Source organism: Colias philodice, chromosome 12 (assembly GCF_061535455.1).
Source record: "Colias philodice isolate Cphi_HAF_F1 chromosome 12, ilColPhil1 Martin Lab GWU primary, whole genome shotgun sequence".
NCBI lineage: Eukaryota > Metazoa > Arthropoda > Insecta > Lepidoptera > Pieridae > Colias > Colias philodice.
This window is the reverse complement of record NC_143097.1, coordinates 6633487-6659977: the sequence shown is the minus strand read 5'-3', so window position 1 is coordinate 6659977 and position 26491 is coordinate 6633487. Positions and strand designations below refer to the sequence as shown.

Here is a 26491-nt window from a genome sequence, read left to right as displayed (position 1 = left end):
AATTACAAGTACCTATATTTTGACAAATTATTTCATATTCATTCTTGTAAATGGAAAAGTATTAAAAAATCTAAAGTATTTTACTTGTTTTTTTACCTTTATTTTAAAGTGATAAATAACTTTCACGAGCTTAATGACGAGTGCTCAAAATAAACCTGTATAAATAGCTTAGTGGTTGATCGTAATTTACATTAAACTTCTCCAACGCGAAACTCTGTGAATAATTAAATATTGTCGTATTGCAAACAGCGGCCATTGCCACTGTAAGGGCTATCTTAATGCCACTTGAAAGTTTGAACCCTTTTAAGCCCTTCATTATCTTGAAAGCAATCTTAAATCCCATTTGCCATCGATTTGGCTGTAATATGTTTGTGATCTGAAGATATGTTTGTTTAGGTTGTGTCAGGTTGATATTGTAACACCCAATATCCAATAGAATATTTTTAAGCTCTATCAAAAACATTTTTCTAAGTTTTAAGTAGTAAGTACTATTGTAGATGATATTATTGAGAAGAATTAGTCTTTATAGTGTCTATTGAGGAAATTGATAATATTTAAACTTTTATCATTTGTATTTTTGCATTGCATAGCCAGGATAAGTTTTATTTAGTACAAACTTTATGTAACTTTAAACTTCCTAACTTTGAGATCCCTCATCTGTCACTAATCGCCGCATTTCTTCAGTAGAACTGTTTACCTTATCATGTTGTTTAATTAGAACGTTATTATTTTGCAGTTAAGTCTACAAAACGTAATAGTACCTACAGTCTGCACATATTTGTTTTCAACTGGTACTTTATAACATATCCGATTTCTAAAAAACCTAAACTAAACTTCCTAGAAAAAAGACAAAACGTTACAAAATTGTTTCCTTATTTGTTGAAGCGAACGTCCAGTATCATAAAACAAGTTTTACACGAAAAACAAAGTTGTACATCGGCAAAATGAATGTTTCATTTGGGATCCGCTGACAGGAAATACGAAAATAAATCACGGAATATTACACTTGTATTTGGCTTTCAAACTTTATACAAAACGATATTATTGTATTAGGTTACATGATTGGATTACATTGTATGAAAATTTATATGGTTTTATATAAAAATAATATTGGCACGCGTTCTCGTGTTTAGTCTTTTGCAAGCCATATGTCGGAGGTGCAGTCACCGCCAGGATATCTGCAATAAAAGAATAATTTTGCATAAATGAGAAAATAATGGCATCATTCTTAAAATATTTTATTGACTGCATGTGCTTAATTGTGACCTTTATTTCAAAATATACTCTACATATATTGTATTCTATTATCAGGGGCGTCTGAAAAACAGCGCTGTTTTGGACAGCAATAACTGAGACGCAGCCTTTCGCTGTCTTTTAAGCACTATAACCAACTGTAATGTAATGTGTAATCCAATGTCATGTTATATGAGAAGCAATAAACATCTTTAATTTTTAAAATGTTACAATAATGTCTGAACAAAAATTCATTAAAATTGATTTTATCAGCTCAGGTTTAAGCAATATCATACCTTATTTCATGCGGTAATACAGGACCATTAGGTTCATTCCCAAAATGAACAAGAAAGTCTTCATCCAACTTCATTCCTCCATTCTCCCTGTCAATATTTATCTTCACAATCCACCCGCCCTGGTCAAGAGAAAGAAAATCGTTATCCCAGTGTGTATCTAACATTAATTAATCAATTTTCATTATACTATCGCCTTCAGGAAGTTAATTAATTCGAGCTTCCAAAGTTCCTTCTAATTTCATTTAGGTACCTATTTCTATCTCAGGTCCATTAAAATCTCTACATTTAAGGTCATATTGCATATGATCATGATATTCATATATATATTTAAACATACATTAAAATATTGCTAAATCGTGTGCAAAGTCTTACGCGAATAAAGATTAGAGACACTTAATAACATTTGCCAACTATGAATTAAAATTGCAACAAACCATCATAATATATACAGGAAGAAAGGAACACAAATAAAACGTAGGTAAAATACAATATTGTAATTCCTACAAAGGATACAGCATAAAACTGGAGTTAGTCCGATATTAAATATAAGGCATCCGTATTGCGGCCCGCTTGGGACTAAACTGCTGGTATATAACCTACAAATAAAATACTTTGTCTTGGACCTTCACATGTGGAGCCGTGTAATGTTTAATAAAGCGCCGGAATTCTACGTTTCTGTGACCCCATATTCTCTTACATAGTTTTTAAGTGTACACATCCTCTACTACTACTTACTAGGCTGTTGTATACCTAAATAAATATTAAATTTGTAACCGTATTTTCAATCTGTACCTAAACCCTTTTATAAGCGCGTTACAGAATTTAATTAATTGCCGTCAATTTTTGACTAAATATTAATTAATTATAAGAGGTCAAGGTAACAATTTATAATATTAAAGGTGAAATTATTTAACTTCTGAAATTTGAAAACGGTAAGTAATTAATAAGAATACAAAATGATCAGCTACCAAAAAATTAAAAATAATAACTTAAAGTTAAAAAAAAAAGACGGGTTGCACTCCGGGAGTGCCGGCAGAAGTGAAAACTTGATTATTAACGTTCAGCATGTTTGATATTTTGGAATGGTATCCATCTTACGCATGGAATGGGCTTAAAAAAAAATCCATCTTACGCTTTTTCGATCAGGCCACGTGTCCTGACGCGAGTTTAAGATTTTATATCCAACGCCGCTAAAGAAGTTTTCACTTCAAAAATTCTTAAAATCAAAAACGACATCATTAAAAAGTTTGGTTACGTCTTTTATCAAACATACACTTACCTTACATAAGAGGCTCGGTTATGTAATTTTTATGCCTATAGTATAAAGCCTCACACGCACACGAGTATATTATTATCATTACATACCTCTTTAACCATTTGAGGGTAGAATTGTTTGTCCCACGGAGAATAAAGCGACGAAGAGACGTACAAGCGCTTTCCATCCAGAGATAGTTGTAACATTTGAGGGCTGCCATAAAGCCTTTTACCCTTTATTGTGACAGGCTTTGACGGCTCCTAGATATGAAATATTCAATGTTTCAAATGGTACAAGTATAAGGGAATCAATCAAACGTTATGAGGGCTTTTCTAATTTTGAAACAGCTTTGTAATAGCGATTGTTTTGTTTTTGAATGGTTTATGTAAAAGTTACTGTCTATAGGCCTTGGTTATAGTTAAATAAAAATAACTTATAAACAGCCTATACAGATGACATTAAATAATAATAACAAAAATTGAATTATGAATTTTCCCAAAAACATACATTTAAATGTTTGTAAAAGTACCTACTATAAACACAATAAATTTTCTAAAACGTTACCAACACAGCAATATTTTTATTCCAATACCCACAATACAAAAAAGAACATTAATAACCAATGCCTGCAATACTAAGTTAATCGCTCGAACAAAACAAATAATCGTAAAAACTGCGAAACAAAATATTGGATTGCGTAAAGCCGTTGAAAGTAATTTAACGAACAAAGGGTAAACTGAAATGAAAGGAATGACACAGCGAAAAGGTAATTGTGTGAAGTCATGAAACATTAATTTGAAGCGTCATTCGCAATGAAAATGAGAAAATACCTTCAACTCTTTATCATCGACGACCTTCAAATTGTGGTTTGCTATTTGGCCGCCAAGGAATACTTGGCCAGTTAATTTTGGGTTCTTTGTATCAGATACGTCGTACTGTCTCACATCACCGTGCAACCAGCATGATAAATAAAGATATTTATCGTCCAGGGAAAGAAGAATATCACCTATCAAAGCTAAAAGAAACAACACAAGACTATAAGTTCCTCAAAATTTACCGCAGCACAATAAATTTCATGTTCTAAATTATTGTTCATCTTACCATTAATCTTACTTTCGACACCATCTCGCAAAACAGTTTTTGGTGGAACATCGATAACTTTTTCAGCACTCCATAATCCGGTATCATTTTTGTAGAATCTGAAATATTAATTCAAAGCAACGACTGTTCTATGTATCTGGGGATAAAATAAGGTACTTAATTATATCCGAGCCATATTTCTTACCTGTACACATTCCCCTGTACCGCGCACCCCACAAATCCCTCGGCGGCTTTAGGATTATGGAGAAATCTAGTCTCAAGGGGTGCACACCCTTCTATTCCTAAATCTATGACTTGTATTAACTCGTGCGTCGACCATTTGTAAAAATTCAAGCATGTCCCATATCTCTCCGGGTTAGACAGGTCATCTGGATGGAATCCTCTGGAGAAATAAATGGTTTCGGTTTTTCAAAAATCAACATTGCGAATAAACGTCTAACGTTTTAATGTCATATTTTCGTGACTTTAATATGAATAAGTTAATGAAAAAGCTGCTGTTTGAATTTATAATATTAAGAGAAAAATCGTACGATTTGAAATGTTTTGGTGATCCCCACTCGGTGGCTATCATAACATCGTGGTACGGTTGATACCAAAAGTCATATCCGAATTTCGCTTTCTTTTCTCCTTTGGCCCAAGAACCTAAAAATGACATAAGTTCACGATATGCTTTATGTAAGCAAAATTTAAAGAAAAACGATTAAATAATATAACAATATTGACCATATCTTTTATATAATTATTAATTATATTTAACATTTAACCCAAATTTCATGTAACATTTATAAAATTGATTTAATTTTCTGATTTAATTCTAGTCCGTAAATTTAATTAAAGCAATCACGCATAAATGAGCATTAATGACACCATCTCAAACATTCAAAGTATGCCCGTACCTGTCACTTTCAACGTCTTCGAATCAATGAGCACAAAATCGCCTTTCCCATTTTCATCCCTATCGCCCATAGTCGAAATCATGACTTCGCCGGTCGCTAGGCAGTGTACCGAGTGCGGGAAACTGCAGTTGAACGACCTCATTTCAGAGCCATCGATTACCTGGTAATGAGATTTTCGGAGCATGAACACACTATGAAAAAGATATTGGGAGGCGATAAGACGCTCTCGACAAAGTTCGTTCAACATGTTACGGTACGATGAAATTGCTTTACTCGTAATGCTAACCTTCGATTAGGTAATACTTCCGAACTTCGGCTTGCACAGATACTAAACTTACGGGAGGTACGTTACAAGTTTTAGTTTGTTATTTTGCTTAGAGGGGTTCGTGAGAAACCTGTAAAAATAGATCTTATGATCTTACGTAGTATCAAAGTAACTTTATATTATATAACATGAAGCAAATATTATTATTAGATATCTATAGAATATTAAAGTTGTATTCTAGTTTAGTGTTGATTTTGGTCCTATGAAATACAACAAGCTTTTCCCCTATGATGTTTTGATTCAGATTGTATAATGATTAATGTCTATACGTATACCATTCAAGACCTCTATAAAAAAGAGTCGATAACCGAATAATAGCTATACTTTTTATCACACGAATAATGCCCTGATCTCGTATTCTATACAGGGCAATAAAAGGTTAAATAGGACGCAATTTACTCTCAGTTCTCGCCCAAATAACTAGTTTGACATGAACCAAAATGTTCCAAGTTTGTAGATGGATCCTAGATGAGTTCTAGGTAGCCGTAATTTCACTTGTGAACTATGTGCCACTGAATAATTATTGCGCTCTAGTTGATGAACGACTTAATTGGGACTGGCAATTAACAATTATTGCTTTGCGTACATTTTACGTAAATTGTTTTATAGGCTACGTGTAATAAATGTAATCGAATCGTAATCCTTGTTGGTATTAAATCGCAATTTAATTCGGGACGCTCTTAATGAGTTATTAGTTGCAATATTTTTTAATCGTATTGGTGAAAAAAAGCACTAATGATCTAATTAACACACATGGGAATAATAATGGATGATTTTATAAATGAAGAGATAAACAAATAACTATTAACGACTTTAAATTATGACGGTATGCATCAATATTCAATACCAATACCTTTCTTAACCATGCATCATTTAAATGTAGAATTTGAAGAGCTTAATTATGTTACAGTATCACAAATTGGTGTTAAGATTTGCTTCCCACTCAAAATGTAGATTGGTATATTAAATATAAACATTCAAGTATATTTAACTACCCGAAAATCTGCCACGTCAAAAGCCATCAAAGTTGCGAACTAGGAATCGCCGTTAAAAGTGGAAATTACAAAAGTTCCCTCGATTCGTTGACATGAAAATTCAGTTTTATGAGTTCGCAAGCAAGATTCCGCTTGTGTCCGCGACTGTACGAACATCAAGTTCTTAAGTATGGGACCGCGATAGAAACTTTATAGACCAGTATAAGCGCTTCAGCGCTATAAAAAAGTACTTTATATGGTCTTTAACCTCATGTTAATTGAACGCATATTCTTTGAAAACACATAATATGCTATATTATAGCCATAGAAAAAAGTAAAATATATTGTATTGAAAACACATCGTATCAAATCAATTGATTCGATATATTTCATTTCCGTTCGTTTCATTTTCTCACCTGTAAATATTATAACGGGCTTAGAAAATATTTTATTTGTTATACCAACTTCAACAGTCTCTGATTTTTCATATTTTTATGTTTTATTAAAAGGACTTACTGAATTATTATTTTGGGAATTGAGTCAATATTATAAATAATTTGGAAAATCCAAAAGTGCACGCCTCATAATTTTTTTTAAATAAATATTTATTAATTATTATTTTTGTTTATTTAATAACAATTAAACCACATCGAATCAGACCCTGAAAAATGAAAGGGTTCTATTCCTGAGCATACTCAAGCGTAAGAGAAAAAAAAAGACTCAATTAGTAAAGTATTTCGGTCGCTATCGTGTTAACAAGAAAAAGGATCCGCACATACAGACACACGGACGTCCAAGACAGAACTTTTTTAAACTGTTTTTTAACTAGTTTAAATAACAAAAATGACATCAAAAATATCATGAACGTTAAAAATAGTGTTTTTTCTTAATATGTGTGTGTATGTATTATCTTACAAGTGCAATGTATGATACATAAAGACATTTTAAGTTTGAAAAATCAGATGTTTTGCGCGAAGTGACAGTAGTACCCACCTCAACGCTTCGCTTATGAGGCGTGCAATACATACATTTCTATTCTCTATAAGAAATATCCAAATTACATTGTCATAGATAATGCTCACCTTATGAAGCTCCGGTTTCCTAGGATTAGTCCCCACATCAAGCACAAAAACGTTACTAGAATGAAGACTTGGACACACAAGCATGTCTCTCTTCAGCTCCGGTTTGTCGAAGCAGCTTGAGCAGACGTTCCAGCCGCTGTGATGTAACTCATCCTCTATAGTACCGGTATATGTACGATGAATTACCTGTAATTTTATCTATGTTTTGTCTTTGTCTTTATGGTCGCTTTTTATTATTTATTTGTTATTAGATTCAAAAGCAGTTTTACAATTACAACACAATTTAAATATGCTCATATTTAAGGCGTAACAATTCCTTTTGACACACGATGTCAATGAAAATCGCAAAGACGCACATAACAAAAGATTGCGTGTTGCCTTTCTCATATATTAAGGCTGCAGTCTAGCAAAATTGCGTTTTCAACAAGTTATTTGACAATTTTTTCCCGGCTAATGAAATGATAAACTGAATTTTTTTTTCTTGTTTATCAATTAGTGTTATATACGCAATGCGCGTGAATTTTTTCACATTAGTAAAGTTACTTTATGTTACCTTAATCAGGCCTTCAAGATAAGTCTCTTTCCCCCAAAGACATTTCGAGCTAAGTTTGTGCACTCACTACGTTGCAACCGATTACAATTTACACAATCTGATCAGCACATTATTATCCTTATATAGTCGTTATTAAAAACTGCTGAATACAATTGCCGAAAAACTTATGATTTTCTTAATTAGAACGTTATAAATTCATTAAATTTCCCATTTTTTGCCTTACAAAATCTATTGATAAATACTGCTAAAAGTTATTTTTTCCATTAATTTATTCGAGTTGGTTGAAGACCAATGAGTATTAATCCTTTAAAAAATTTTTTTTTTTAATTTTGATAATTCTTTAAATATTAAAAAAATATTTAAAATAATTAGGAAAAATCCTAGCGAATTTCTTTAGTCGCGCTCCTTGGGCCGGAGCGTTCTGACGTGTGCTCTACGCTCGATTTTCCTTCATACCGAAGTGAAAGTTGCTCTACTTCATTAAATTTAATATTTTTGTTAATTGATTATTTTTATCTTAGTTTTGTGCAAATATTCGTATTTTTAAACATTTGATTTTGATATGGAAAATAAACGAAAAAAATACGCGTGTAACTACTAGAAAAAAAATTATCTTCGAACATAAAGTTAATGAAACCAAATAGATTGTAAAGGTGATTGGCAACAATTTCTTTATTTTACGGGGTATCAGTAAAGGGATGTATATGTCTTTAAAACTAAAGTAAGCTCATAAATTTTCTTATAATATAATTTTTTTGAAGTTCCAAAAATGTTTATTTTTCGTTTGAGAAATACGAAATATAATATAAACTTGTATTGAGAACTTGAACTTCCCAAGTTCATCCGGGGAAATCCCCATACGGGGAAAATGATTTGTTTACTCCAAAATTGATCCGAATATATGTTTTAATTTTTTCTTCTAGTCATTTTCAACGTAGCGGCATGTTGTTTGATTATTAATTTTGTAACTTAAATACAGGATGTTGGTTTTATATTCTGATCTTACAGACGCGCTGACAAATTTAGTCCGCCATTTCTAGTTTAGTCTACCAACTCTAAGTACCAATATTAAAACGAATGGATTATCATCACATCATCAAAACTCAGATGTAATGGAAGGTCACAATAACATAGAAAATTCAGTGGGTGTTGAGAACTAAACAAACAGAAGTAACAGAGACGCGAAGAATAAAAAAAGAGGACGAAAACGATAATTCGTTGATGCTTTCCCTTTTCGACGTATTGTTAGGGTACATCACCATTCTGCAAAAAACAAAACTGATGATTCCCAATTGCTGATTAAAAATGAAAAACAAATAATCAACAGCAGTGGTGAAAATATGCTGATCACAATGAAACATCCTTCAGTGGTAGCAGATTTACTCATTCAAAATGTATCGGTGAACAGCGTAAAGGAGAGGAGGACAGGAAAACATTATGAATGTGGATGGTGGATTGTATACAGGGTGTAATCGATAAGTATGTGCAGGCGATTATGACGTTATTATTGCAGGTATCAAAAAACTTAAAACTGATATCGAAATTACTTTACCTAATGAGCAAAATGACAATAATAACTTTTTAAAAGTATAACTAGAAATATCTAAAAAATTTACTTTATACACTCCCATATCAAAAAGGGAAAATGGGACTAGTAGAAGTTAAATGTCTAATTCCGGCAAAAGACATTAATGCGGAAGATGCGGTTAAAAAAAAATAATATTTGAAATACAATGCAAAAAATAACACTTTTGTCATAGATAAGAATCATGACTATTTTTTCCAAATTCAGGGACAACTAAACGTTGCAGAAGCAGAAGTCTGCTTATTTGCTGTTTGGACTGGAGTGAATCATTCGTTAAAAATAGAATATATAAAAAAGTATGTAACGTTTAGGCAAAATAAAATGATGGACCATTATCAAGATTTTATATAAATTGCCTACTGTCAGAATTGATTGATTCGAGACTTCAGCATTCGATGCCCATCAAGGACCCATCCTATATCATTCAAGCGATTGAAAAAAAAGAGATAAATCCAGTTCAACCGATAAAGCATCAGAATGCTAGCAAAAGATTTATTAGGTTTATAAATATAAATCTTTATATTATACATAATATAATAAATCTGTAGAAGACGCGAAGACTGACATCCGCGCGGACGGAGTCGCGGGCGGAAGCTAGTCAGAAATAAATATCTTTTGTTTTCATTTGCGTATTTTTCTATTTTATAATTTTTTAACTCTCTATCTTCTTTTCTATTTAAAAAAATGTAATGTTTGTACATTACATTTTTTTTATTATATACAAAATTTGTTTATCCGTTTTATTAGTTAAACTGAACAACTTTCACTAAGAAACTTAGATCGAAAAAAATGTATAGAGTTATGCATTTTGTATGGAAAGCTTATTTTTTTTTATATTTCGTCCAAATTTCTTTGTAAAAGTTGATCAGTTATATAAACATGAAGTTGAAGATATCAATAGAAAGTATTCGCAAATTTTGTGTACTGATAAAAAAATCACCCGGTGTAATTTTCACGAAAATTGTTTCAAATTGTCATTTTTGGTACTTATTACGAATATTAAATTATACGAATGATTTAATTTTTAAAAATTAAGTGGAGCAACTTTCCCTTAGTACATTTGTATTATTTACATATAGGATGACAGGATGCATTTGTTTGCACTACTAGACCAAGCCCTTAAGTTATAATATGTGTCTTCATTTTCTTCAGTAATCTTGAAACTTTGGAGTAGTAGTTAGGTACTTTAATAAATATTATAAGATAACTTATAACTAATTCGGTAAGAATGAGTATTTAATAGACGCACATACATACACTTAAACAATCACATATTACTCTACAAACAATTCTAACTATTAATGAGCCTAAGTAACTCTAAATAATATGAGATGTTCTGTAAAAAGTCAAAACATACAACTATACATACTTAATAAATTTTCTCCTACACCACGAAGAGCTTATCATACATTTTCACTCAGAAGCTTCTAGAATAAAATGTACAAATAAAAGCTAATACCATTTACAAATAACTTAAACTGTGATACATCGGTGTGTTGCATTACGCTTGTTAATTTAGATCTGTACTGCGCTGGTCCGACACAATGATACTTTTCCGAGTTAAATCCTGAAATCCTTCTGGATTACTCGCTGTTATTGTCTAGCTAGAACACCGTTCTATACCGAGCGAGCGTTGGATATAATTCTATTTATTATATACTTTAGAGATTTATAAACAATGTAACAGTAGAATAATTGTTATATGTTTACTATGCAAATAGTGATTGTGTAGTCTTCTTTGTATAATTGTGTAAAACAATTTTTTATGCTTATGCGAAAGCTTTTCAAACAAAAAAGTACCCATTTTTATTTTATCAGGTTTAAGATAATGTAAGTGTATTCATTTATATTCAACTAGCAATTCGGTAGTATTGTTAGGAACCTATGTCATCTCCAGAAACATGGGCTTTCCAAAACGTCCAAATGTCACACGATAAAATCACAAATCTGAATATTATTACTCGTATTATATTAGTTTGAAACTACTACACTGATTCTAAGTAGATGATGACAATACATGAATATTGAGTGATACTTGGAAATAACAATTAACATCATATTAACAATTTTTGCTCATGTTGTACAAAGCTACTGTATTTTAAATATTATATTACGAAGAGTCATACAATAAATCGTAGGTTAGCTACAACTGAGTGACCGAGAACATTGTAACAATACAGTCAGGAAATACGGTTGCTTTACGTGTAAATAAAAAGCATTGGCAATAGTAAAATCCGATAAGCATGAAGTTCAAGTCGGTCGAGTTTTCATTCGGGCGAATAGTTCACTGCAAATATTGGTTCATTCTATCGACGTTTGGACAGGGGGTTTAGTTCGAACATGCAATCTCAGTCTTACAAATATATCGATTGCAAAAAATACGTGCTCTCTCGCCTCGCAGTTCCTATTTGCGAAATTCAATATTGTTTTGTTTGGACTGCAATACGGTTAACGAGGTTTTGTGAGCTGTTTAAGGAGGGTGCCGAATATGATTGCAAATAACTAATAGCTCTTTTGAAGTTATTCGATTTTTTTTCCCCTCTTCATTTTGGGTATTCTAATCCCCATCAATAATTCAATCTTTAATCTTATGAAATCTTTTATTAGTAATTTGTCTGAATACAGATTTTTATGACAAAAAATTAAGTGTGTTTTTGTTCGTTGATTAACCTTCCTGGGCCCACAATTAATTACTGTTTTATATTAGTTATCCTGTGTGTCAATCCATCTTGTTCAATTACGAATTCAACAAACAACAACACTGCAATATTTAGAAATATGTACTTACTTAGTAGGTACTACGAGCGAATTTTTCTTTTGCTTATTTAACAAAATTGTAATAACAAAATGTACCTGTGAATAAGTAGGAGATTCGGGGTTCACATCCACAGTAGATATGTAGTCTTGTTTAGTTTTATCTGGCTGCACACAGATCACGTACAGAAGGTCCTCTCTAGGGCCATTGTGAAATGCATCTAATGGCGTCGCGTACCCGGGACCCTTGCCTGTGGAATAATCTTTTATGTACACGCTTTAAGGACAAAGTGATTATTATATGAGAAGTTAATGGTAAGGTACTGTGCTGTATAGTTGTAAAACATTGTTAAGTACCAGATTAATGCACTGGAACTTCTGCTGTACCTACCACACAATCAACCATACATAATTACATAGATACTCATTAAAATATGCCTGAGTTGAACACTACGTGGACTAGTAGGTAGCTATAGTTCTATGTAAACTGTACTCCGTGCATATTTTCTATTTCCAATGTACTATAATTTTATAACTATTTTACGTATAATGCAAAATTGCAGGTTTTAAATTGAACTTCATTATTTATTTATTTTTAAGTTTATAAGATTTGTTTTATACTACACTGAGCCTGGCCCGAAAATGAAACGTCATTTGATGATCAGTATAACATCTAAAGGTACTTATACATTCTCAAAAGTAACGCGGAGTAATTCTGTCTTGAAGAATGTTTTGAAAAATTAGGGTGCTGTCAAAAACGCGCTTGGAAGTAAGCTGATACGGGACTCAACAGAAATATAAATGAATCCGCCACTCAATCACATTCCCTTAGCTGTAATATAATAATAAGGCTTCCCATGATTTATACTAGCCATGAATTATATAGGTTTATGACTAATGAGATTATTATTTTAATCTAGCACTCAATCACTCTGTATTCAATATTCACGACTTGATAATGGCATAATTACACGCTAATTTGATGCAAACATAATAATGCAATTACGTCGTCTAAAAAATGTTGTTGATACATTTAGTGTAAATGTAGAAAAGTACTGAAATGTTAAATTCTTAAAGTATATGTCAAGCAGGATGTGTGCTGCTTTAATATTTATTAAGCAGAAATATTATTTTGATATTTAATACAAACTAACAGATGATTCCTTGAATACTACATTACTTCTTTATAGGCATCAACCTGAGAACTATGAGATCTTGTCTTCAATCTTCGAACATATCTAATAAAACAAATAACAATGTCTGACAGGCGACCGAAATCTGAAAATAAATGCGCTTATCCCGTGACACAATAAAGGTATAAACTTGCCATTTCTTATTTATTTTATTTGTCGTTAAACGTACGTAACGTACGGTATCGGTAGGGGCATCATAAATGGGTGGTTCTACAAAGAAAATGACAAATGTCATTTTCCTCGGCCGAGTCATGTGCCTGACCGAGTTGCCTCGCGAGGCTGCTCTCTCTGTGGAGACCCGTCCGCCTAATGAAGATATTTCGGTTTGCCAAAAATTTACACCCGATAAATTTAAAAAGAGAAAGTAAAGCTATCACCTTTTATACATTATTAAAATTTACACCAAAAATACAAAACTAATTAATTTTGAGGTTATCAAACTAAAAATAAACAGAGCGAGAGCTAAAATTATTCAATTACTAACATGGAGGGAGCGTCCCTCGCTTCTGTAATCGCGTCATGTAATGCCTGCATATAAATTACTCCTTTGTGTTGTGTAATCTCATCAGTCGGCTATTGTTTGTTTATCATACGAATATGCATCCATAACTTAACACGCATCGTAATTTTGTTACGGCCACAATCACGCGCCTTTAAATTATGAATGTCCATATGAGTTTGCGTTTTACGGACATTAAGGCGCTGACTCCACGAGCGAGAGAATCGCGACGAGTCCGCCCTTATATCGTCGGATAATCTCCACGAACGAGCGATAATTCCGCCGCGTATCGTCGCGAGTCGTAACGGAATCGCAGCGTTTCCGCGGCGACTCGTAACGGTATCGCCACGTTTCCTTGAAGAGAACTACGAGAAGACCAGAGGCAACGCTGAAATGCCGCTGCGTTTGACAGCGCGCCCGCTGCGCGATCGTCGCGAGCGCGTGGCGGGCCCGTTGCTAGTCGCGGCGGGCTAGCGACGATGTAATGACGTTTCGCACGCTCATTGCCACTCGTCGCATCGCGGCGATAATATCGCCGTGTGGAGACGGTTCCATAGAGAGTGTATAGAAATGCGTGGCACGACGATAATATCGCCGCGATTCTCTCGCTCGTGGAGTCAGCGCCTAATTAATGCTTTTGCGAAGGTCGTTTAACATATATATAGTTCTCATAGACTTGTGTTGATTTTGTACGATGCACAGTTTTGTTTAATCCCTATTATTTATTAGATAATATCACACTAAAACCTAAAATCATCGTCTGTCTTATCCGACATTTTACGACTCTCTTGACGACATACTGGAAGATTTTCTAAAAATATTGTCTACTAAAAGTAGGTTATAACTATAACGTTAAGTTGTAAAAAATATAGGATAAAAGGGTCTTAACAAATTACAATATAAAACATCACGATCGCTATTGGTTTATTATATCTGGAAAGCTTTTTTATCTTGAAAAACATGATCCTTGAGGTTTTTATAACCATTTCTTTATCCACATAATAAATTAGAGAGTTGTTGCATAAATACAAAATTTGAATATTGTTAGAATTGGTTATAGGCAAGTAGGTACGTCATACAAGGTAAATTAATTTCATCTTTTGCGTTATCGTAAGAACGTGATTCGTTACGATAGAAAATCTATACTTCTATACTAAAATTATAAAGAGGAAAGGTTTGTAATTATGTATGTATGTATGTATGGTTTTCACGCGTAAACTACTGGACCGATTTAAAATATTCTTTCACCATTAGAAAGCTGCATCTTCACTGAGCAACATAGGCTATATGCATTTTCTAAAAAATTAGAGATCATTACCAAAAATGCAATAATGTAACCCAAGGTGTAAAAAATCTTTATATATAAAAATGAATCGCAAAATGTGTTGGTAAGCGCATAACTCGAGAACGGCTGAACCGATTTCGATAATTCTTTTTTTATTATATTCCTTGAAGTACGAGGATGGTTCTTATGTAGAGAAAATGTAAAGATGTACCACGGGCGAAGCCGGGGTGGACCGCTAGTTCCTTAATAAAAATTCTGTCATCGCGTGCGCTACGGAATCTATTCTTTGAAGTACGAGGATGGTTCTTATGAAAAAAAACGTAAACATGTAGGTACCACGGGCGAAGCCGGGGCGGACATAATTATTTTACATTTTGTTTTATTTAAAGGTTTTCTATTCTGTTTTGATTTTTATTTATTTATTTATTTATTTATTTCAAGAACATAGTGGCTTACAGTCATGCCAAAGCACCACTATGCTATACAATACAAAAATACAATATACAATACAAAAAAGTACTTAAAAAACATTATGATAATACAAACATACAGATATGATAGAATACAATACAATAGAAATTTATAGAAATAGAAGACAGACAGATTAGACAGATCAGATTATTATTTAATTAAAAATTGCTATCCAGATAATAAATACCGTACTACGTACCGAATAAATACAGTCATACTATCAGTGAAAAAGTCAAGATGTTGGTACTGGGCAAGCAAGTCTCCGAGCAACTTTCGTGCTCGCGCGGTGGGCGCGTTCCTAGCGCGGTGCGTTCGCGTGAGCGGCTGTGCAAAGAGGCGGTGCGGCCGATTTGATGAAACAGTTGTAAAGTTTCGTTAAGTATATATATAAAACATATTAAAAAACATTCATTCTCCCCCTTTTTCATAATTAATTAATGTTTTCAAAATGTAACCTGATTGTTAAAAAGTGTTTTTAAAATATATCCTACCAGTTTTCTATACTTTTCCTAGCATAAACAAAATTAAAAAAGAAATAGATTTAATTGTATAAAATGAATGAATCATCAGTTAATGAATGGCACATGAAATTTCGCCGTGTTACTAATAAAAGCAAATAATATGTGCTCAATTATGGTTAATGAGGTGAACACGAATATAAAATTATTTTAATATTTATGAATACTGTATTCAATTTGAGTATTCAAATAAATGAAGGTTATTGTATGTTGAATGTTGATACATTTATTTTATAAGAATACTTCAGTTTATGGTCTACTTTTATTCCACTTATAATAGCGCTATTATATACTACACACATACAATTAAAATTTTGGCTGTGACACTTGCTATGGTTTATTATAAACCATAGCAAGTAAGAAATAAAAAAAAACAATATGAATACTTGGTGCTTTATCACTTATGTATGTTTTATCTTCTAAAAATAATTCAGTTCCGCTTTATCTGTAATAAACTGAATGCATGTAGCATAAATGATTTGATTTTTTTACCATCCATTTGATAATGAGAGAAGAAGCTGCACTGCTGCAAAATATACTAATAATAAAATCCATTACTCATATTGCCTTTTGTAAATACGAAAATAGTGGAATAAGAACTAAATTAATTTATCCTCATCATAACTGCATTATGTAAATACAAAACAACCCTTTAGTTTTTATAAAAATTATAAATCACATTTTTTTAATTAAACTCAAAATAAAATTTCCCCTATTCCTCATTCATATTAAAAGAAAGTACATATTTAATTATCCTCAAAGATATTTCTTTTCAATCGACAAGCTTGGGTCATCTTTTACTACGAGCCCATCAGGTAGCCGTATAAAAAAGCGTCTTTACATCTTTGATAGAAGTTCCTGATAGCTTTTCAAGTAGGTTACCGCTTCTGAAAAAACCTATTGAGAAAGAATGTCCACAAAGATTTCTTTGGAACTGTTTTCTTAGGTTTTTAATGAATATGGTCGGAACGAAATATCTATATGTTTTGAAGGCTTTCAGCATTTATATTTATTTATAAATGATTGCAAATACACACATATTTATTACAACCAATGTACATAATATTTATATAAGACTTTTAATGTCTTCACTTAAGAAATAATAAAAGGGGAGTAGCAGTAAATATTGTTCTGAATAATTTAATGAAAGAAAGCAATGCAAGCAAAGTTATACTGAATACACATAGCGACCCACACAAAGTATACATATCTATATTATCTTTTTTAACAAACATATTGTTATCATATGTTTATTTAAATTGGTTTAAAGTACTGATAAATTCGATACAACTCGTCTTGTGACAAGTCAAACAAACGCTGAGATATCGATAAAATAATTCAACTTCTTAAAATTCTGTTCACACTTCACACATAGGTAATGGACCTACATGTTTTTGTTATTATTCTACGGTTAAAAACTTTTATCATAGATATAGGTAATTATAGTGATATTTATGTTTATCTCCGGAAAGGAATTCAAAATATTTTCGTATTCCAAAATCAACCTTATTGCTTACAACTTTACGACCAAGTTGCACAAACCGGTTCTTATTTACTGAAGACTGAAGTAACGTAGGTACTAATTTACTAAATAAATACTACATTTTGGTAGCAAAACTTCAGTTTTATTTCTGTTAAAATAGAGTTATTTTTCAAAATAACATTTGTTTTAAAAATATCTCAACTCCTTATCAAGGCCGCATAACAGATAAAACTGGTTGAGCTCTGATGAAGCGTATTGTTTACTAACAAGATAACTTATTTTTAACGCATATAAAACCGCGCAGACGAATTATCTCCATACCTCTTTAGAACTACGGCTCAAACATTACAATAGTTAATACTTTATATTATTTACTTACAGCAAGACATTTTATATCCAATATTTTGTCACTCACGAGTAAATAACTGACTGATAAATAACCGGTCGAATGATCACTGACATACGCGACGCTCAAAGATTACGGTAAACGTATCTTTCTATAGCCGTCTCTTTCTTTCACAGTACATACATTTATATGTTAATGCCTGAGTAATTAGGTGCAAAACACTCAAATTTTACGTCCCAGACATTCGCTACAGCGTTATTTTAATTCCATTAATGAATACGTGATTTCATCATGGGAAATAAATTTAATTGTATGTTGTACATCGCAACGCTTTTATAGCATGTAGGTATGTAAGCATTTTAATTTTTGTTTAATAATTGATGTCGTGTGTATAAAGACGTGTGGCCTGGAATTAAAAAATAAATCTTATATTTATGTCACCTTAAAACCGGTAGATTTTTAATACAGTAGTTCTTTTGCGATAAACAAAACTTTTATTAGGTTTATTAGGTACTCTACTCAAAATTTGTGTTCTACGTTAATAACAATAAAAATAATTTTCCAATAATCGAAAGCAATAAAAGTAGTACCTTTCAAATGATAAGTTAAACGTGAGTACAACTTGACAATACGAAACAAATTGTCTTTATGCCTTACCCAGATACGTGAGCAAAGACATCATTCGATGCAACATTCCCTCGCTAAAACCAGTGAAGGCGAAGATACTTTTCAGCAAAATTGTAGCTACTGAAATAAGACAGAGATATGCTACGTACGTGCTTTGCCTGCAAATCGCGTATTCACTTGCCGTCATAGTCTTTGAAAGATTAACTGTTTCAAACTAAAGTTTATTGTCACAATTTGTATCGTCCTTTAATATTAATTAAATATAAAGTTTTTTATACATTTAAAAGCTAACACAATTCATCGCTTACGCGACATAAAACTTCTACGCGCAGACTTGCGCCTGTGTGAATGATTATCTTGCATTATTCTCCGCAAACTAGAATGTTGATGAAACTCGTGACGTATAGAAATTTGTCTGCTTATATTTTTAAACAGAATTTGCCACAGCGCTTTGTCCTTATTTTTCCACAATAAATCTGCAGTCTTCTCCTTAATCCTACGCATATTTTCCTCCAGTCTCCTAGCTTTTATTTCCATTTGTATGAGCGAACGGGTCGTATTTGTCAAAAGGCGGTACAGGTATTCTTTTCTCCTCGTTTTCCTCGGTTCCGAGACGGTCGCATTTATCATGGACTCGTATTGAATGGAGTCTGGCTCTTGAGTTTCGTTTATAATCCGCGATTGTTCGGTTTTGATACGGAGCAAAATACCGGCAAGGACAATTACGAATGCAAAACTTAGGAGCATGAAAAGTTTGGCGTGGTTGTAGAGGGGTTTCGAAATAAAATTCATGACAGCGCTGTTTACTACATATTACGTGATGAAATGTTTGTTTGTTTGTTAAATGGATCGTGTCAGCAACAAGTCACGTGTTCGCGAGGCGGAACGCATGAGGCGCCCTCTCGCGTCGTCAGCAAAAACGGTACTGAGTTGAGGGAAAACACGCCGGCCGGTGCGACGCGCCCTGCGAGTTTCCCGATGACTTTTCCACTGAGATGCGCGAAATTTAAGGAAAGGTGGATGTGGCATGTTAATGTCTAAAACACGTTGTAATTTTTAACTTATTCTAGCATATCAGGCCTCTATGCGATGTTCTTCTCACAATTGGCTAATGAACAAAAATGTTGTGTACAGTGGATATTATTTAATATTGATCGAAAATCAATTGAAAGTTTTATAGAATTTGTAGATTAATATATAGAAAATAATCGACAAATATTATTATTTAAAAATCTTCGTTATTTATTTAGATGCGCTTTTCAAGAAACTTTCGTAGCTCGTTGGCAAGTGCGTAAGTAACAAAGGAAGGGGCATGAACTCGTCTACCTACAATGTCTCACTAGTTTCAGTAACAAATGTTTGTCTTATAGCTTTATAAACCCAGAACATGAAGGTATAATGATCTATTCTATTATGTAAAATATTATGGATAGAATTTCTTAATAAGCGGGCCGTAACATTATAATCTACCTTTCACTATGAAGATATTTTATAACAATGTAGTAAATAATGGTTTTTATGTGTGTGTTTTCAATGAATAAAATATATAAAGTATAATCCTTACATTTGTTCAACATTGGACAACTACTGATGTGAGAATATCTTACAGATGAAAATAACTTGTCCCTACTGCATGTGCTTGAATAGATAATCTTCAGAAACTTTAAAATAAGTGTAAAATATTTTTATATAATTTGTATCCGGTCTACCAGAATCTGATGGCATATTTATATTTAAAAAATATAAGATTTTTATGTGGCAACTTATTTGACAACTATCAAATTGGATGTCAAATTATTTGTCTTTTTTGCAGTTGATGAATAATTTTTAGGATTTTGTCTAAAAAATCTTCGAAAATGTCTAAAAAGCCGCTGCGATCACAAGCAAGAGGTGTTGTTTATAATGTTTATAGAAAAACATTCTATGAAGAAGGGTCAAAAATATCACAATTTTCAATTTTGAAGATTTTATTGGTAAATTGGACTTACCCGTTTTGATACTATAAATTAAAAAATATTATATGTAGGTAACTACATAATATAATATTGTTTGTTGATTAGAATATAATTTTATGAAAACTTATTACAGGAGTTTCCAATACGGCTATTCGTCAAGTCCAAGCTGTCCAAGTCAATTTTATAATGTGTGTCTGTTAATACTTACGAAAATAAACATAATTTAATTTTATTTTTATTTTATTTTATAAAAAATTATACTTTTGTATATGTGTGCGTCCACATTGTTTCCCCGACGCTTTTTAGATTTATTAGAATAATTATTAGTCAGTAGTGCTTGACGCCTAGTTCTAACAACACATATATTGTGAAGAGTAATAAAGTGATAAAATTAAAGGCTTTATTATTTGGGCAACCTTGGGTACAGAAGCACTACTCAACAAGCAGTTTTGATCTACATTATCATTATATCGATATTTTCACATGGCATACTGGTAATGAATATACAAATATAGGTATGTGTAAATAATAATATGTATTTATACCTGTATAAAAGTAATTTGTATAATTGTATATTATACATGTAAGTATGTACCTACATAACATTAAGTGGATATCTCATTATTAAGTACAGTATTGTCCACTTATGTAATGTGAGTAATGATATTGAGGACAAAATAAAAAATAAGCAGTATCAAGATCGTTCAGTCCATTTTCCCTAGGGTTGCACACTCAAAATTTTGATTTCCCTAATTGCCATCAGATTCTGGTTTACCTATACTACTTCCTACGTATTGAATACCGACTAAAATGTAAAATCGATCTTCTATAGGGTTATTAGTATTATTCGTTGTATTGTTAATCTTTGTACTAATTTGAATAATATGTATAACGATGAATGATAAATAATCATATTAAATTCTTAAGTTGCTTCTGATTTACAAAATATTTTTTTACACATTGGCATACCTATAAAAACTGTTTAGTTCAACATAGAGATGTGAGAATGGCAGGTTCAGTACTTTTATACCAGCGTATACTAAAATTCGGTTGCATTTAACCAACGCCGTTAACATGTTATGAATATTCGATTTCAAGAATATTTACAGTTACGCTGGCAACACATCTGCCGCACGGGAGATATCCCAAATACTGACATTACTATTGGATTGCCGTGCTAACACTTTTACCGATGTATGCTGTGCTGAATTGCTGATGGATGTGTTTGCTTGTGTGCGTCAAAACAATACAGGGTTGATATACGCTGTTTGGCAGATGCATTTGATTGATAGGGTGTTTTAAAAAATATATATGGTCGAATTGAGAACCTCCTCCTTTTTTGAAGTCGGTTAAAAATATTTGAATCTGTATTATAAGCAGCGCACGCATTGATTTGCTTAAATTTGGAATGGAGCTAATAAGATATTAAAATACTGAAGTCGATTGAATTTTAATTAATTAGCGAATGCGAATTTAAGACACTCGTAGTTAAGTTTCCACGACACGTGCAAAAGCACGTCATTTCCTAAAACATTTGTTTTAATAAACATATTATATTCAGATTAACTTCCATATTTGTCTTTTTGTAATTCTAATATTGAAGACGAACAAAACAAAATTAAATCATTCATGTTTTTACCTTGCGCTAAAACAATTGTATTCTATTACAAATTACAATCTTCTCCCTAGGCATTTTTCATCACGACGCGACGTCTTATTGCAAAAAGTCATGAAATTAACATTGCAGCCAACATTTGAGCTAATACAAAGAAACGACTTCATAAAATCACAGAGATCCTCAACACTCCTCTGTTTTCCAAGCCCAGCTGCCGCCGGAAGATAAGCGACCCTTTCTTTTAACTTTTCTTCTTTTAAATTGATTTTTTCCAGGAAAAAAGTGTCTATAAAATTTTAACAGCGTCTAAGACGTTACAAGTTTCGTGAAGTGACTATAACTTTCATATCGATTTCAAATTTACAAAGGGGACTGGGATACTCTTTGCCAAATTGAATCGCGTTGAATATTTTATAAAAAATCCCTTACGTTTAATGCTTCTTTCTTGTTAAACAATAGCATCGTTTGAAGTGTGCTGATCTTGTTTGCGTAAAAATATATGACATTCTTTATGTAAGTATACTCTATACAGAATTAATGAAGATTGATCATTTAAAACAAAATTTATCGTAAAAAAATAAATTTGTAATTCAAATCAACGTAATATATTTTGAAAATTCAAAAAACATTGTACAGTATTAAAGTATTATTTAGATCATGAGCTGTAATACAAAACAGTTATATTTAACGTCAGGTATGCAGTCTAATAACGTCATCTCGACACAAGCGCACGTACAAAGGCTCACAAGAATGCATGCTAAGGACACTTCCTTCTGCCTTTGTCAGCCTCGCTACAGGAAGAACCCGATTTGGCTGCTTTAGCCTAAATATAATTTATATTCTCGTTTTTATGAAACTCACATTTCACATAGACTTTTCACTTCGCTCTCCAGCTAGCCAAATCGCGTTACGCAAAATTTCCAAACTCTAATATAAAAATATGTTTTTATAAACTCAAAACTGAAAAATGATTACCGAACGTATTTCAAAAGTTGGTAAGCGATTTTTTCCACTCCACATCAATTTTTAAATTTCATTGAATTCAGTTTTACGATGTCATTCCCTGACGGTATTGATGCAGTTATTATGGCTTCATGTACATAATATTATGAAAGTGAGAGATTACGTGACTTCATCTAAACGCCAATATTTGTCGATATTCATCCTTTACAGCGGTGGAGTCAATATACTTTTTATAACACCCAATGCCGTATTATTGGGTGTGAAAGTATTCGTTTTATCTGATATGTAGCCCCTCGGGAGCGTCTGCTGAAAGGTTTAATATTTAGAGAGAGTTTTCCACCTGGATTTTTGTAAATATTAGGTGAAAATTTATACCCTTATTTTCAAATGTTTTAATGCTTAAATAACGGTATTATATTACCTATTAATGTGTGATTGTAAGATAACATTTATAAAGAGCAATGAATGAACCTATTTGGTTGAAAGGGATGAAGAAGGATTATATTTAAGAGGATTTGAATACAAAAGGAATGTTCGAATGACAGCAGGAAGATAACGAAGAATTTCGGGAAAAACACCCTTTTACGCCGTCCCTAAGTACCTAAGAATAAAAGCAAAGTATAGGTATAGCAAACAATGTCAATAGCAGCTCTTTGTTTTCAATGAAGTAATTTATTTTGCGTAGTCATTTGCAACTTGTTGGAAAGATGTGTAGTTTTACTATAACAAAAATAGTCGTTTAACGTTGACGCTAAGTTTTTTACGACAATAGTGTCACAGTGTACTCATTCACTCACGGTGCATTTACATCAAAGGAGCAAATGCTCGTTCTAACCCCACTATGTCAAATTCTTTTAGTGTAAACAGGCGTAGAGCAATCTGTCGCAGTTCTTAGTGTGTTCGAAATGATTTTATGCAATATTCTAATACTGAACAACACGTGTGGCACTCGGGGACTGCCGCGGTAAAGCTATTGCAATTTGCATATAGCATGCCTTCAAGCCACACCTCCGCCCGTCGGAGTGGGGAGCGTGAGGTTTTTTCGTTACGGAATATCTAGATTCGGTCCCCGCGCGCAAGGCCTGCGATAGGAGCTATGCAATAGCTTAAAATGCTCGATTAATTAACAAAAATAAACATAATTTCTTATTTTACAGCATTTTCATGTGAATACCTACATTTAAAACGGCAAAACAAATGTTAAAACAGAAGCGGTATACGTCTCACGCACACCGTTATATAGAGGATGCTTTATCAATTAAGGGCCCACTTAGGGACTGTATATTCTCATTTGCTCATGTGATTATCCTTTTAGAGGGGTATCGTAATTTATAGTTTTCCACTTCCCATTAAGCTCGCTTAATGGAGGATCATGTATCTTTGTACCATAAAAAGAATGAAAACATGTATTTGTATGAAGATGAGTAATAATTAGGCCTTTAATTCGAAATGTCAAAGAGCAGGTAGTCAATGATAATTTAATTTTAGACAGGGGACTTTTTTTTTGAACGATTAAGCCCCTTTTATTATCGTTAAAACTTAACACTTAAGCAGGTTTATTTGTTCAGATAAGATTTGAAGTTTCTTGCCGGTTCTTCTCCATAGATACTGCTTTCCGAATAGGTGGTTAATTAAAAATATGTAATGTTTGAATTACCAGAGTTTAAAAATATATTCTTGGTATTTTATTCATGAGATTCCTCTACTTCTTTTGTTCAAAAAATACACTACCACGACCACTGAAATCTAAAGAATCAATAAGAAATATAAGTAACAATAATTATTCTAATTTACGTTACCGTTTATCTGATATTTCATGTCTATTTATTTAGAATCATTAAGAACACATTCAGTTAACAAATAAACGTTTTTCTTTTTCGCTCTTTTGTACAACAAAGTATTACCAAACTTCTAAATTTGTTCCAAAAGTCTCGAGTCAAGGTTATCCATATCCACGGTATATTAAAACATTATAGTGCGAAAACATAATACTAAATAGTTGTTTCGTGTACTCTTCAAACATCTCGTACTTACAACGGAAACTTTTTCATATAATGACAAGCAGCGAAATAGATAAAATAGAATTCCTGTTGGAAAAAATTGTATAACTTGTATTATATATTATTCATATCTACTTTAGAAGTTCTTCTGAGGTCACTACTTTTTACGTAAAGTTGTAAGTTGGTTGTAAGTGTAAGAAAATGTTAGGAAGCATTTACGGTCTGAATAAATTGTTACTTCAAATTCAAATTACATTTATTTGCAAGAATGTAGTTACAAAACTATTTATTACAATGATATAGCGCTAATACATTCTACCCACTATCTGGGTGTGCAAATATTTAAATGGAAATAAATTACACTAATTCTTCTCGTCACAAATTGTTAAAACTTATTTACTGAAATCTGACCTTATTACGGTTAATATTACTTTTATTCATTTGCAGTATTAAAATTGATTACAATTTATTCATTTATTCAAATGATGCTACTACTAAAGCTGTATTATTTCCTCTAAATCTAGCGATTCACACAATTATGGTCACCATGTATGGGCCCATTAAACCTAAGCACTGCGTTCTATTCCGTCCTGTGGTTATCTAATTGCACGCAAATTCTGTTTAAAATATAAAAATTAGAAGCAAACGCATTTCATAAAACATGAACTTATAAAATACGTTTATCACAAATGTTTCTAACTTAAAACATCGTAACTTCAACAATAAACTACTATTTTAAACATTACACATATTACTAAACATTATTACTGTACAGTGTACATTCATAGCCTCCTCGCAAGAAGCAACATATAAATCGAACCCATAACTCGGAACGTAATATAAAAGTTAACAATATAAGTTGGAACTTTACAGAAAAATGGGATCCGCGGTAAATCGGCGAAAAACAAGCGGCGACAAGAAAAACAAAACTTGGGTCATTACCTCGCAAGGACTCGAGTGGGAAGTTTGGTCCATTTGGCGTTCCGTAAATTCCTTTTCGTTACGGATTCGAAAGTGTTAACATCTTTCTGCTGAACTTTTATTTCTACGGTCAGCTAACTTTTGTTTGGCTCAGTAATGTAATGAACTGTAGCTTGGGAAAGTTTCCAGTGCAAGTAAATAAACTTATCTATGGATTACGACAAAATAGCGTTTTCATAGATACATTTTTAGATGCTAATGAAATAAATGGTAGTAAGATATTTTAATTTAAGTAACGATCATTTAATAAAATTTATTAATTAGAAGGCAATCAGAATATCTATCTCGATAGCGGTTTTGAGGAAACTGGCAAAATGCAGTAAATCACAAAATCTGAAAGAAGACACTACATAAAATCGATTAATAAACCAATTAATTACCATTTCTTGTACTAAACGTCTATCAAACATTCTTCTAAAACTACGTTTAACTCATTACATAAATGTTTTCCCTCTGAAACCAAAGCGATTAGCAATTTATATCAAATGTACAATCTGGATT

At 32.3% G+C, this 26491-nt stretch overlaps 1 protein-coding gene across 3 annotated transcripts; it reads right to left on the bottom strand.

Annotated features, from left to right (window-relative positions):
* Positions 1-986: 986 nt before the first annotated feature.
* Positions 987-19370, bottom strand: LOC149484122 (methanethiol oxidase). 3 transcript variants are annotated; one of them, XM_089701656.1, is made up of 11 exons: positions 18626-19370; positions 12154-12305; positions 7163-7348; positions 4782-4941; positions 4416-4527; positions 4070-4267; positions 3886-3983; positions 3615-3799; positions 2895-3044; positions 1530-1648; positions 987-1178 (listed from the first exon to the last, which is right to left on the bottom strand). In XM_089701656.1, the coding sequence occupies exons 3-11, from the start codon at positions 7244-7246 to the stop codon at positions 1130-1132; spliced, it is 1155 nt and encodes a 384-aa protein (XP_089557782.1). In that variant the 5' UTR covers positions 7247-7348; positions 12154-12305; positions 18626-19370; the 3' UTR covers positions 987-1129. The 3 variants fall into 3 exon arrangements, with proteins under 3 accessions (XP_089557782.1, XP_089557780.1, XP_089557781.1); XM_089701654.1 differs by lacking the exon at positions 18626-19370 and adding an exon at positions 18507-18558; XM_089701655.1 differs by lacking the exon at positions 18626-19370 and adding an exon at positions 17883-17979.
* Between the last annotated feature and the right edge of the window lie 7121 nt (positions 19371-26491).

Bases quoted from the DNA above. Each gene is read 5' to 3' on its own strand.
- LOC149484122 (XM_089701654.1), bottom strand. From the start codon at position 18,543: ATGTTGCATCGAATGATGTCTTTGCTCACGTATCTGG. The intron at 3,800-3,885 runs GTAAGATGAACA...TGTTTCTTTTAG, and splicing joins TGTCGAAAGTAAGATTAATG to CTTTGATAGGTGATATTCTT. The intron at 1,179-1,529 runs GTATGATATTGC...CTTTTATTGCAG, and splicing joins GTATTACCGCATGAAATAAG to ATATCCTGGCGGTGACTGCA.